At 40.1% G+C, this 13,069-nt stretch overlaps 1 protein-coding gene across 5 annotated transcripts in view; it reads right to left on the reverse strand.

Moving 5' to 3' along the window:
* Positions 1-435: 435 nt before the first annotated feature.
* Positions 436-13,069, reverse strand: part of CSGALNACT2 (chondroitin sulfate N-acetylgalactosaminyltransferase 2) — a 47,336-nt gene continuing 34,702 nt past the window's right edge. For 2 of the 5 annotated variants that reach the window (XM_020802281.3, XM_020802280.3), the window contains exons 6-8: positions 12,637-12,731; positions 10,208-10,289; positions 436-2,530 (exon numbers count right to left, since the gene is read on the reverse strand). In XM_020802281.3, coding sequence (XP_020657940.1) covers positions 2,238-2,530; positions 10,208-10,289; positions 12,637-12,731 — 470 coding nt within the window. In that variant the 3' untranslated portion in view covers positions 436-2,237. The remainder of the gene's footprint in view (positions 2,531-10,207; positions 10,290-12,636; positions 12,732-13,069) is intronic. The other 3 variants (XR_013543865.1, XM_020802285.3, XR_002301345.3) reach the window with 3 other exon arrangements.

Below are 13,069 nucleotides of genomic sequence, written 5' to 3' on the forward strand. Positions count from 1 at the left end.
GAAAGGTTTTTTTTTCCTGTTCTTATCTTGGATTTCTGTTCTCAAGTAGAAGCAAAATTTAGCAAATGGAGCTGTTCTTAAGTTGGATTGTTCTTAAGTAGGGACGTTCTTAAGTAGAGACCCCACTGTATATTTGACCTGCAAACTCGTATGCATACAGCTCCCACCTGAATGAGAGTAAGCAGCTGGAGGCGTACCATATTGCTTGAGCTACTGCACTATAAAGACTAATCTGCACAAACACTGTGTAAACACTGACACTGACATGCTGGAATGATTGTACAAATGCTAAATAACATAGAGGGATTCACCTGCCTAACATAGGTTTAAAGAGCTCACACTACCCTATATATAAATGCATAACACACACTCACTGTCTAAAGGACTGATTGACATGACTTTGTTTCAGGACTTCAGAAACAAACAAACTGAATATTAAAACACAAGAGTATTCAATTTAATTATAAAGAAATGACAACAGTAAGCCAACTTGCATTACATTCTCTCCACTTCAGACAAGTTACATTGTTCTCCAAAATGTTATATAAAGGCAAACTGCATGTTTTTTAAAAGGAATCAGTGTCCAGAACTATAGTGAAACAGTACATAGTCATTCAGAACTAAAAATGGTATCTTTTCATTGCCCATGAAATCTGTAGGCTTCTAGTGCCTTCTTTGCAAGCCCTTTTCGACACAGGCTGCACAAAAGCTTAGCCCCAGAGATGGGCGCAAGCTGAATCACAAACTGGAAAAACCAACAAATTGGGCTGGTTTCTGGTTTGGTTTGCCAGCCAGTTTGGGGATCACATTTTGCCAAAGCAAAACAAAGCATCAAACCTTTTTTACCCTTGGCACTTCCGTTTCGTTTGGCAAAAGGGGGTTCCCAGCCCCCACTTCCCTCTATCCCCATTGCCTTCCTGCCTGGTCCAGCTGCTGCCACCATACACAGAGACAGCAGGCCCCACTTTCTTTCCCAGAGCTGGGCCTGCTGCCTCTGTGCATGCACTGGCTGCCTACCTAATACGCAGGCACATGCTCCAAAGCAGTGGGCCCAGCTCCTGGCAAGGAAGCCGGGTTCATTATTTCTTAGGATTGTGGTGGAATAACAGTGGCAGCAGGACCACACGGGGTGGTGATGGGGGCGGGCAGCAGAGTTGAAAACCGGAAGAGGCAGATCCTGCCTCACACAAACCAGAAAAGCAAACCACAAACTCTTTCATTTTTCTGGGGTCGTTGTGGTTAGCCACGAACCATCACAAACCACTGGTTCTCCAGTTCATGCCCATCTCTACTCAGTTCTACTTTCCTTCAATGACTGCTCATTACAATATGCCCAAAGCAGGAGCCATTTTTGTTCCCTAAAATGATGTACCCAATCAGATTAGATTGACGTCTAATCTTAAATGTCATTTCTCCAGGCTTCAATTCCTTCACCTAAGTGGCAGGGATTTCAACATTCATTGCAAGAACAAAGACTATCGGAAGTGTAATAATGAGGCAGTGAAGTGCAGTTTTGTGTTCAAGACAGCATCTTTTTCTACATCCCGAAACATGCAAAAATTATTTGGCCAGTAGCTAAAATAAGCAAATAGCATACAAGCTCAACCCATTTACAATTTGAAAAAGAACAGTGTTGACAGTATTATTGTACGAACTGTTCAGTGGCCTCTTCTAAAAACTTTTTATATATATGTGTGTACCTGATGGTTAATAAGGCGAATTCAGTGATTCTAGCTGCACAACGTATCATGTTTTTGCATACGATTTCCCAGAGGCTTTGACCATGGTGCTTTGATTCTTTCAGTAGAATGTATACATACATATAGTGTTCCCTTCTAAGAACTACAGTGAAATGAGCAGTACAGAATAACCAAAGGAGTAGACTTGTTAAACTGTGGGTCTTATCCTCACATAATCCAGATCTGAAAACTGAAGAAGATAAAGAAAACTAGACATGGAGAAGTGAACGTAATTGGCCTAGAGTTCAATTGCCTCTCCCACCCCATTCCCTCCACAGCAGAACTTGTGAAAATCAATTGAAGTATATCCTTTCACCCAGGTGCCTGATCAACTGTGATCTTTAGGTAACAGCTGGCGAGAGAAAAAGATCTTTGAACTCATCTTCAGCAAGAGAGAGGCACTGCATTTTGTTTTGTTTGGAGCTGAGTTTAATTAAGGCTTCAGAACGATGCTGGTTGTAGCAACTTGAGCGGCTTCAGATTGCATGGAGAATCTTTTTAGCCTATTGCTTCACTGTTAGTCCTGTAGGCCTGCTTGCGCAGATGGGCCTCAATCTCCTCCCTGAATACCAGCATTCCCAGGTGAGAGTGAGATGCCTCATTCATGGCTTTAGACTGGATGCACATGCGATATTGCTCTGGAGTCAGTTCATCTGCACAATGCTTCTCATGCCAGAGGTGAAAGAGGCCAGGCACTGGGGTTCTGACCACAATGAGGTCACCATGCAAGTACTTCCGATAAAGATGAACATCCTCCCCACCCCAGCCTTTGACCTCCAAATCAAACCCACCTGCAAGAGAACAAAAAGAGAACTCAGAAATATTGTACTAACAAAGGGAATAAAGTTAGAGCAACAGTTTTCACAGAGAGAAGATGTGTTGTTTTCAACACTCACGTGCCCTATATGTGCATTATAATTCTACCCAAAGGAAGATGCACCAATCACTGTCGGTGTATGTGTTCAAGAGAGAGAAAGTAAAGCAAATAAAAGAAAATAAAAGAGAAGAAAATTTTAACATACTGTGAATTCAAATAAAAAGATATTGCAATCTATAAATTAAGTTTAAAAATGAGTCCTTTGTCAGAAATGATGGAAGCCTACAGTCAGAGACTCTAATTATCCAAGTGTCCTCAACATGCCACTTGAGGAGTCACTTTTTAACTGAGAGAAGGCTCCAGCAGCATAGATACTGTCATCTATTTTAGCTGGGAGCACTCACTATTTCTCCTCACCTGTGAAAAAGTGAAATAAAAGACCAACTATCATAAATACTCAAAACACTGAATATAGTCATTTTGTTTACCATTATTTAATACCTCAAACATAAGAAGGCGACTAAGGATTCTCATGTAAGTGAAACGTTCAGAGGTAAAAGCTAACAGCACCAAATATTCCTTCCTTTCCTGTGGACAGATGTCATAATAGCTACATCAATTTGGATGTGGCAGTTCTAAATAATTAACTTGTGTTGCATCCAAACCAGTCTTCTTCAGCCAGTACATTCTTCTTCTTTCTGCATTTCTTGTCACATGAATGATAGATCCAAGAATACATAGCACTATGCAATGCACATTCTCTACAATTTTATGTTTCTGTTGTGTACTTCATTCTTCATGTTAACAAAGCTGCTTTCAGCCACCTCTATTCTGACCTTTATTGTACAGCTAAAATCCCATTGTCTACTCCATTAATTTCCTTTCGTTTTGTTTTTGAGAGCCATTCATAAATTTTTATTTTTAAATTTTATAAAAAGCACACACTACAACACAAAATAAACCAAGATACAAATCAATTGTGTTGTCCACCACCCTACTCCACTAATTTCCAAGAATCTTATATATTCCAACATACACTGCACCTTCATTTCAGATATTTAACTCAATTACTTGGCTACTTCAGTTTTACTGATTAATGTTCATTTTTAGACTACGTTCATTGCTTACTTAATGGACCTTACTGAATGACCTCTGCACACCTTCTAAATTCTTAACCACTAATTACATAATCTGCGTATTAGATATGGCTGATAAGCTCTCCACTGATTATGACAGTCATCTGAAGTGCAAGTGTTTCTCTGAAGACATTTTCAGAGTACACATTGAAAAACAGCAGAGAGAGCATACATCTTTGTTATACTTCTTCTCATAGTTCCATGGCTTCTGATGTTCACCTGCAGCTGCAAGATTTTGTTGCCAGTACACATCGCCAATTATATGAGTATCTTCTGAATCAGGACTTTTGTTTACCAAAAATTCCATTGGCTCATCATACTGAAGTGTGTCAAAAGCTTTCTTGTACTGAATAAAGTAAGTGCACCTATCCACATCCCTCTAACAGCCCCTTCTCCTATCAGTTTTAATAACCCATGAAAACATTACAGAGTCCAGGAGCACTAACATTTTTTTAGCCACACCTTGGATTTTTATATGTACAATCTAATATCAACATAATAAGTTCTGCTGGCTTGTTATTTTGAAATAACTCTTTAATGCAATCACTCTACAGAGTGTTTTTATTCTTTACGAGAAGTATCAGGCCATTACTGGCACTTATCAGTAGTAGTCATTGCTTTTTAAATATGCCTCCTACCTCCTTGATATTTTCATGCACATTTGAAGTTATGAACAGTCTCTAGATTTTCTATTTCTATATAGGGCCACTGTTTTTTCTTGGACTTCCCTGATGTTGTTTCAAAGTTCTTCTGCAATTCTATAAATATGACATACTGTATTTGCCGGCGTATAAGGCGACTGGGCGTATAAGACGACCCCCCAACATTTCCACTCAAAATGTAGAGTTTATTAAATACTTGCCATATAAGACTACCCCCTCTTCCGCATGCGTGATTCTGCTTTGGCTGCATCATGGGGAGAGTTCGTTTTGCCACTTTTGGTTCCTTTCGCTGGGAGAGAGCGAGGGTTTGCTGGAAGAAGGACAGCATCAGCGCCAAACAGCTGTCAGGAACCAGCAGAGAGGTGGCAGCCATTTTGGAGAGGCAGCAGCCATTTTGAGAGGCAGCAGCCATGTGGGCGCATCTCAAAATGGCTGCCGCCTCTCTGCTGATTCCCGACAGTCAGCTGTTCGGCGCTAGAGTCAGGCTGTTCCCAGGCTACCAAGGAGGAGCTTGGTCTACTCGGTCTTACTACCAGGTAAGTGACTTTGCTGGGAGAGAGGGAGGGTTTGCTAAAAGTGCACCTGGCATATAAGACGACCCTCCCACTTGGAGGCATGTTTATCAGGGCCAAAAAGTTGTCTTGTACGCCGGCAAATACGGTAGTCTTTATTTTTCCATTTCCATCTCTCTTCTATTAGCGCTAATACTTCTTCTACCATCTACTTTTCAAATTTACATTGCTACTTTTGAAGTTAATGTTGGTCACACCTACCAATGCTTTAATTAATTTAGGACAAATAAAATTTATATTTGAGGACATAGTCTTATTGATAGCTTCAAGAATCACCCTGGCTGCTTAACAAACAGATTACCTAGTTTTTAAATTTCTGCTCTCTTTTTGGTTTTACAGTGGCGCCTCGACTTAAGACCATCCCAACTTACAACCAGCGGTGGGCGCAAAATTTTGCTTCGACTTGCAACCAGAGCTTTGAGTTACAACAGGAAAAAAAGGTGGGGGGAAAGGTGGGGAATTCAAATGTATTAACTGTTGGTTGGCGAAAAGGCTACTTCTTTCTAGCTCTTTCACCCCAATGGTTAGAGTGAGTGCCTCAGAGGAGCCTTGGGACTGCCTGGTGCTGCTTTCTGCTTCTGACTAAGTACATTTAAAGGGTTTTGCAGAGTGGGTTTGGGCTGGGGGGTTATGTTTCTGTGCTGTGATTTTTTTGGTGTGTTTGGTGGTTTTTTATTTTTGTTTTTGCCCCAGCGCCTTCCAATGGGGCTTGCTCTGTTATTTTGTTTTGGATTTTTTGTGATTTTTTTTCTGGCCCCGGCGCATTCCGATGGGGCGTGCAGTGGGATTTCTTTGGGTTTTTTTGTGTGTGGTTGTTGGTGTGTTTTTTTATAATTTTTTCCCTAGCCGGAATGGATTAATCATGTTCCAATGCATTCCTATGGGAAATTGTGTTTTGACTTACGACCTTTTCGAGTTACGACCATCATTCCGGAAGAGATTAAGGTCGTAAGTTGAGGCACCACAGTACTATTTTATATTTAATTTCCGGCAAGCTACAATCATGACACAAATATCCAAATTTAACCTGGGGTTAATTTTCATTTGCCATATTTGCCAGCGTATAAGATGACTGGGAGTATAAGATGACCCTCCCAACATTTCCACTCAAAATATAGTTTGTTATATACTCGCCGTATAAGACTACCCCCTCTTCTGCACACCTTCCACACACCAAATAAAAGGTGCTATTCACTGTCACCATTGTACGGCCGCAGTGCAGCCGCAGCACCTCCAGCCCGCCCCTGCATCTCCCTGTGACTGGCACTAGTGCACAAGTGAGCATGTGTGAGCTCTGCGTAGACAAGGGGTGGGCCGGAGTGCCGCTTTTTCCCGCCGAGCAGAACGGGTCGGTCACGTTGAAAAGGCTGGCACCCGTTTCACTGCTGATGCTCGCCATGGCCACGCTGGATACTGCGCGATGCTGGACGGTATGTAGAATGAGGTGGGCAGGCATTGGGAGGCTACTATGGGCACCGGGCGAGCATCGGAAGGCCACTATGGGCAGCTATGTCTATCCCAACTGAAGTGCACTTCGCGTATAAGACAACGCCCCCACTTGGAGGCATGTTTTTCAGGGCAAAAAAGTAGTCTTATACGCCAGCAAATACAGTAGTTAATGCAGTTTCAGTACCTGTGATATGATATAATCTATTTAATTCCTAACAATACTAATCAGTGCTGTCCTGTAGAGATTTGTATGCATACAATCTCATTGGTAGTAATTTAAATCTCATATTGGTAATTACAAGTTTTTCATCACAAAATTCCATTATTTATTCTCCATGTTCGTTCCCTGTGTTCCTAGTCTGTTTTGGGTTTTTCCCCCCTTTGTCTTACCCAGAAAATCACCATAGACTCCTTTCACTATCATAGTATTAAAATCCTGTTATGAAATTTAGATGTTGCTTTTTCCTATGTTGTAAGACAGCTGTGAGTTCTTCACTGCATTTTCCCAGGCTTTCTTCATTATTTATAGCAGTGGGGGCATGTAATTGCACAATAGTTATGTCTGTGTGATTTCCTTTTAGCATCATCCAGTTTTGAGTATGGAACAAAGCTGGTTAGCAGCTACAACTATATTTATTGTTACTACAATTGCAACTTCCAACAGTGCTGTTCATCATTACTGCTCAAATAAAACATAGCATGCCCAGTAGTCATCTGTAATTTGCCAGATCCTGGCCAACCAACTTCACTTGTTCCATAGTCATCCTTTTAAGTTCTTCTACTATACTGTGTATTTACTGTGCTACATGCACAATTCATACATTCCAAATCTCTATTCAGAGATTTCTGGCACCTCTTGCCTTCTGAAAGAAGCTAGGAATTAAGTGACTTTAAAATTTCTGCCTAGCTACGGCAATCATACTTGGAAGTTACAATGGTATAGTCTTACATTGCTTTTCATATCTCAGTGCTACCTTTATGCCCACTGTTTTCCATAAGAAAACCTGGCTGACATCTTTCATCTTTGATGCATTAATGTCACCCATGGTCAGGTGGGGGTTACAGGAGATTTAGTTCCCCAAGATTCCACTGGCCTCCTGGTCAAGATCCTCCCACCCAAGGCACTGGCTTTTCCAGTGATTTGTTTAATTAATAACCCCTGCCAAAACCACAGTGAGATTGAGGTATTTGGCAGTGCGCTATTCATCAAAGTCAACTTTCTCTTTAAAAAGCACCAATTAGAAGCTCTGCAAAAGGCTTTTCACACAGATGCCATCTTAAAAGGCAAACACACAAACATTTCACTGGCAATGACTAAATTCTATTCCTGAAGGAAAAAATGTTATTTCTGGAAAAACTTCATGCATGTATACACAGCAGTTTCCCCAGAGAGGACACATAGAGGCTGAAGTCCTGCCCAGTCTCCACATGCATGTAACAGGAAAACAAGAGTGTGCATACCCATTCAAATATTTCTTCTACTCCCATGTCCCACCAGCAGTTAAGGACAACTGGCATCAGCCCCTGCAATTTCAGTCAGAAAACCTAACTGTCGCAGGACCCAAAAAATCATTTTTAAATCAAATACAGTGGTGCCTCACACAACGATGTTAATTGGTTCCAAAAAAGAGGAAGAGCTTTAAAAGGCAAACGGAGATCAAAGAGCCCTTTCCCGATCTCCCTTTTCGCTGATTTTGGTGTTGTTCTGACACTTTGTTAATTTATGATGATTTTTTGTTTTCTCCATTGGAAACCATTAGACAGACCGTTCAATGGTTTTCAATGGAGAAAACAAAAAATTACCATAAATTAACAAAGTGTCAGAACAACACCAAAATCAGTTTGCATAGGTTTCAGGAGGTGGGCTAACCATTGCAAGCATTTAAAACGGCTTCCAAACATTGTAAGACACTTTTACAGGAACGAAAAAGAGACATCGTTGTGTGAAAATCCCCCATAGGAAACATCGCTGTGTGAGGCGGCAAATTTAACAGAAAAAGGCATAGTTGTGTGAATTCATCGTTGTGTGAGGCACCCGTTGTGCGAGGCACCACTGTACTCTGAATTAAACGTTGTCTCTTTAAAAAATTGCTAAGCTTTTCTAGATCTAATTAAGCAAGAAAACAACAGTCAAAAGAACACAAAATATTTTTTTTCTGGAGGTAGAAGCATGGGTAACAAACTATGTTCATCTGATATATCATATGGAATGGATTACACATAAGAAGGGATGATAATGATAAAAGGGCACCCCAGTGCCTCTTTTGCCCCTCTATTTTGTATTTCTTTGGAATTGCCCCCCCCCCCCCAATCTCAAAATCTCCCCTCACACTCAACCTGCTTTATTTGCCTCCTCTGGTTATGACTTCCCTACCAATTGCTCCACTTACAATGTCTAATTCATGGATCTACAAATCTTATATGGAAAAAGAACTAAAAGTTTAGAGCAGGGTCACCAATACTTTATCTTACAGTAAAGTGGAGAGATGAAAATACTTCTGATTTAAAGACACTGTATTCAAAAACAGCAGTCATACACAGAATACAATAGAGGTGTGTGGATACCATTGCCTTTGATTCTGTCCAAATAATTTGCCTTATAAATTACAACTTTGATTTTTATCCAAATACATAAAGTATCTGCATATAACTACATATGTCTGGATGATGAACATAAAACACAGGGAAAATAAAGGGCTCTGACCTGGGATTTGTGGGGAGGGGGCAGGGATAAACTCAGTGCCATCTACTACTGCCTGACCACCAGTGTACCGGCAAAGCTCCTACCAGTTTCCTTCATTCCTTCCCAATCGCCGGCTAGGAGCCATGCAATTTAGATAGCTGCTTTATCTTATTCCTAATACTACTGTGACCTACCCCACTCAAATCCTGAATGAATTTCACACACACAGGGACTCAACTGATTGTAGATCTCATCCCAATCTCAAAAGAAAAGAAGAAATCCTACATTTCTCTCCAACTGCTGAATATGAAAGTCATGAAAATGTCTCTATTTTGAATGTGCTGCCCTCGCAAGATGGCTGCTGATCACATGGACAGACCAATTCCTTCCCAGGAATTCAGTGATTGCCATTTCCAGGAGAGCCAGGGTTTTTCATTGATTGGCACCTGAGCTATGGGTTTCTTTCCGCTCTGACTTTCCTGGTATTGGTATTCTATTACTTCTGTTTTCATAGGTGAGAGGGTTTTAAAACAGATCTTAGCCTTTTTAACAGCTGAAGTTCTAAAATAATATTATGTGCTTTGAAAAGGCCTGCACTGATTTGATCCATTTCTGATTTCAGAAAGGGACAAATATTCCTGCTTTGATTCAGAATCCAAATACATTTTTAAGCCAAAGCACATTCTTACTTTACAATATTGTACAGAAACTCAAAGGGGGCCATGATTACAAAATTCAGTTCAGCCACAAGGGGGGGATAACACATACACAAAATTTTGGTACATATATACAGCCATATATATACATATACTAAAATATGTATACACATGTTTATGTATATAAAAGTGCTGAAAAAGACAGAAATGATAAAAGAAGTAGGTGTGGATAACCCATTGGTGCCCCCCCCCCAAAACCTGAAAAAATGGAATGTGAATATGTAGTGTAGGTGACTAGGACAGAAGGTCCTTTTGGGGGAAAAAGCTACATTAGTACATTGCTTTTCCACATGAAACATTTTCCCTGAAGAAATGCCAATCTCACTGGTGTGCCTGAGCAGAAATTCCACTGGAAAGCAAAACATCCCTATCAACGTCAATTAATAAAACAGATGGTATGTTACACAGTCCTAGACAGATTTATTCATCTTACCAATAGACAAGAAATCTGTTCGATACTGGCAAGTCATCCCAAAGCCGAAATCTCGCCAGAAACCAGAATCCTTTTTGTGTACCTATAATTATAAACATATGCATACTTTAGACTTTTTCAGGTGTCTCTCAAGAATGAGCAACAAAGCTGCACCTGAAGCAAATTAGACTGTTAGGCAACTCCACATTCAAACATACAGTCCACACTAACCAGCCCTCTCATTTGACTTCAGACTGAAACGTCTCAGAATTTGTCCCTCAGAGTGCAAAGTGCCAAACATATAACACTGAGGACAGGATTACAAATGACAACTGAGACAGAACTGTTGCAAAAAAGGCAATCACACACACAGCACCTTCTCTACTCCTCCATAATATGGAGAAATACAGAAATTGATGACAACATATGTTTTGAATAGTTTTCCAGTGGGAATTCCACTTGGGCATGTTTTTTATCTGGATTTGGTAAAATATACAAAATAATCTCAGGTGTCAGTATGTTTGGAATATAATCCTGGCAGAAAAATCAGCTATAACAGTGAATGTGCTCAACAAATTGGAAGTGAAAATGATGACTTCTTACCACCTTGATTCACTCTGTGGAGCATATTCACAAAGACGGGGATAAACTTTAATTAGTAATAAATAGGTAATCTAAAAACAAATTGACTATTAAAACAAAAAACTGAGTACTGAACTTGTCTTTTTATCATGGTATCTTCTTAACAATACAATTACAAATGCTCAGTTGTCTGAACAGAAGATAAAACTTTTTATTGTTATTTTGCATGTTGCTGTTATATTACTGGCAGGCCTCATATACCGTATTTTTCGCTCCATAAGACGCACCTTTCCATAAGACGCACCAATTTTTTAGGAAAAGAAAACAGGAAAATATAATCTGTTTTCTTCGCTCCATAAGACGCACAGACTTTCCACCCCCGTTTTGTGGGAAAAAAAGTGTGTCTTATGGTGCGAAAAATACGGTATGTCATGCAGTCAGGTCTGGAAATAAGTGGACACTGACACAATTTTCATAATTCTGGCTCTGTACACTACCACAATGGATATGAAATGAAACAATTGAGACGCAATTGAAGTGGAGACTTTCATCCTTAATTCAAGCGGTGGTACAAAAATACATACACAGTCCCCTTATTTCAAGAGCTCAAAAATAATTGGACAATCAAATAAAATGTTCATTTTTAGCACTTTGTCGAGAATCCTTTGGTTTAAGTTTGGAACGCATGGACATCATCAAGCATTGGGTTTCTTCCTTTGTGTTGCTTTGCCAGGTCTTTACTGCAGCTGTAAAGTGAAGTGCCATCCAATCAACTTCACTGAATTTAGTTAAATCATGAGCCATTCTAACCCTTCTCCATACTTTTTTCTTCCCATCGTTCTGGTACAGGTTGATCTTAGTTTCATCCATCCAAAGAATGCTGTTCCAGAACTGGGCTGGCTTTTAAAGATATTTTTTCTTTACCATGGAAAGGATCCTACAATCATTCACCACTGTTGTCTTCTATAGATCTCCAAGGTCTTTTTGTGTCAGAGTTCAGCAGTACATTCTTTTTTCTTTTTTTTTCAAAGGTACTAAGTTGTTGATTTGGCTACTCCTAGTGTTCCTGCTATCTCTCTGATAAGTTTTTCTTTTGTTCTGGAAGCCTAAAGATGGCCTGTTCCACTTCCACGGAGAGCTCCTTTGTTGTAGGTTCACAGCAACAGCTTCCAAATGCAAATGCCACACCTGGAATCAACTTCAGACCTTTTACCTGCTTAACTGATGATGTAATAATGAAGGAATAGCCCACACCTGTCCATGAAACAGCTTTTGAGTCAATTGTCCAATTAATTTTGGTCCCTTGAAAAATAGGGGGCTACATATTAAAGAGCTGTCATTCCTAAACCCTTCCTCCAATTTGGATGTGAATACCCTCAAATTAAAGTTGAGAGATCGCACTTTAAGCCTATATTCATTATTTAACTGCAATTTGGATTTATCTTGGTAAACAGACAAAATAACAAAACGTGTGTCAGTGACCAATTATTTCTGTTCCTAACTGTACATCAGTGAGTGTGTCTACATACATACAAGAAATCTGTTATCATTAACTTCAAATAGGCATGGAACAGAGTTCATCTTTGATCACTCTAGCAATGCTTCTAAAATAAATAAATAAATCCAAAACAGCTCAGCAAGATGCTGGGATTAACAAACACTTCGGGGTTATCATTCATAATTACTGAATGGCCTCTCATCTCTACTAAAATGTCTGTGACAAATTCTACAGGGATCATGAAGGAGATATCCAACAGGGATTAGCAGTGCTTCATCTCCAAAGATGTTCCAGCAAACAGTGCACTCAACTGGCCTTGTTAATACAGAGAGCAGCATTTTTAAGCTTCTTTTAAAACCTGGTCACTTACCAACTGCTGTTCCACAGGGGGTGGCACATCTTGATTAGCATAGACAATGGCAGGATTATAAAGGCTGAATACTACAGGATAGAAAACTTTCTTGCCTATAAAGACAGGAAATAGTTGTTACTCTTTGTGGGATATCTTTGAACAGACAAGAGTCAGGTGTATATCTCCCTTTTTTTCTTTAAAAAAGGCAGCAATCCATTTAGAAAAAATGAACCAAAAGCAGGCTTGCTTCTTCTGGCTTCCACTCAGGCAACCCATTCTATGCAATAGCATCAGCATGGGACTAGAAGAGGAGGGGAACAACAAGTACTGAAACATGTCTTTTTAGGTACCATGGTCTAGGAATCTTGCTGTGGAACCAGAGGTTGGGAGTTCAATTTGCCACTGAGCCTCCTGGGAGGACAGTCAACCTATGTGGCCTAGGGCAAGCAGC

This window comes from Pogona vitticeps, chromosome 3, assembly GCF_051106095.1.
Source record: "Pogona vitticeps strain Pit_001003342236 chromosome 3, PviZW2.1, whole genome shotgun sequence".
NCBI lineage: Eukaryota > Metazoa > Chordata > Lepidosauria > Squamata > Agamidae > Pogona > Pogona vitticeps.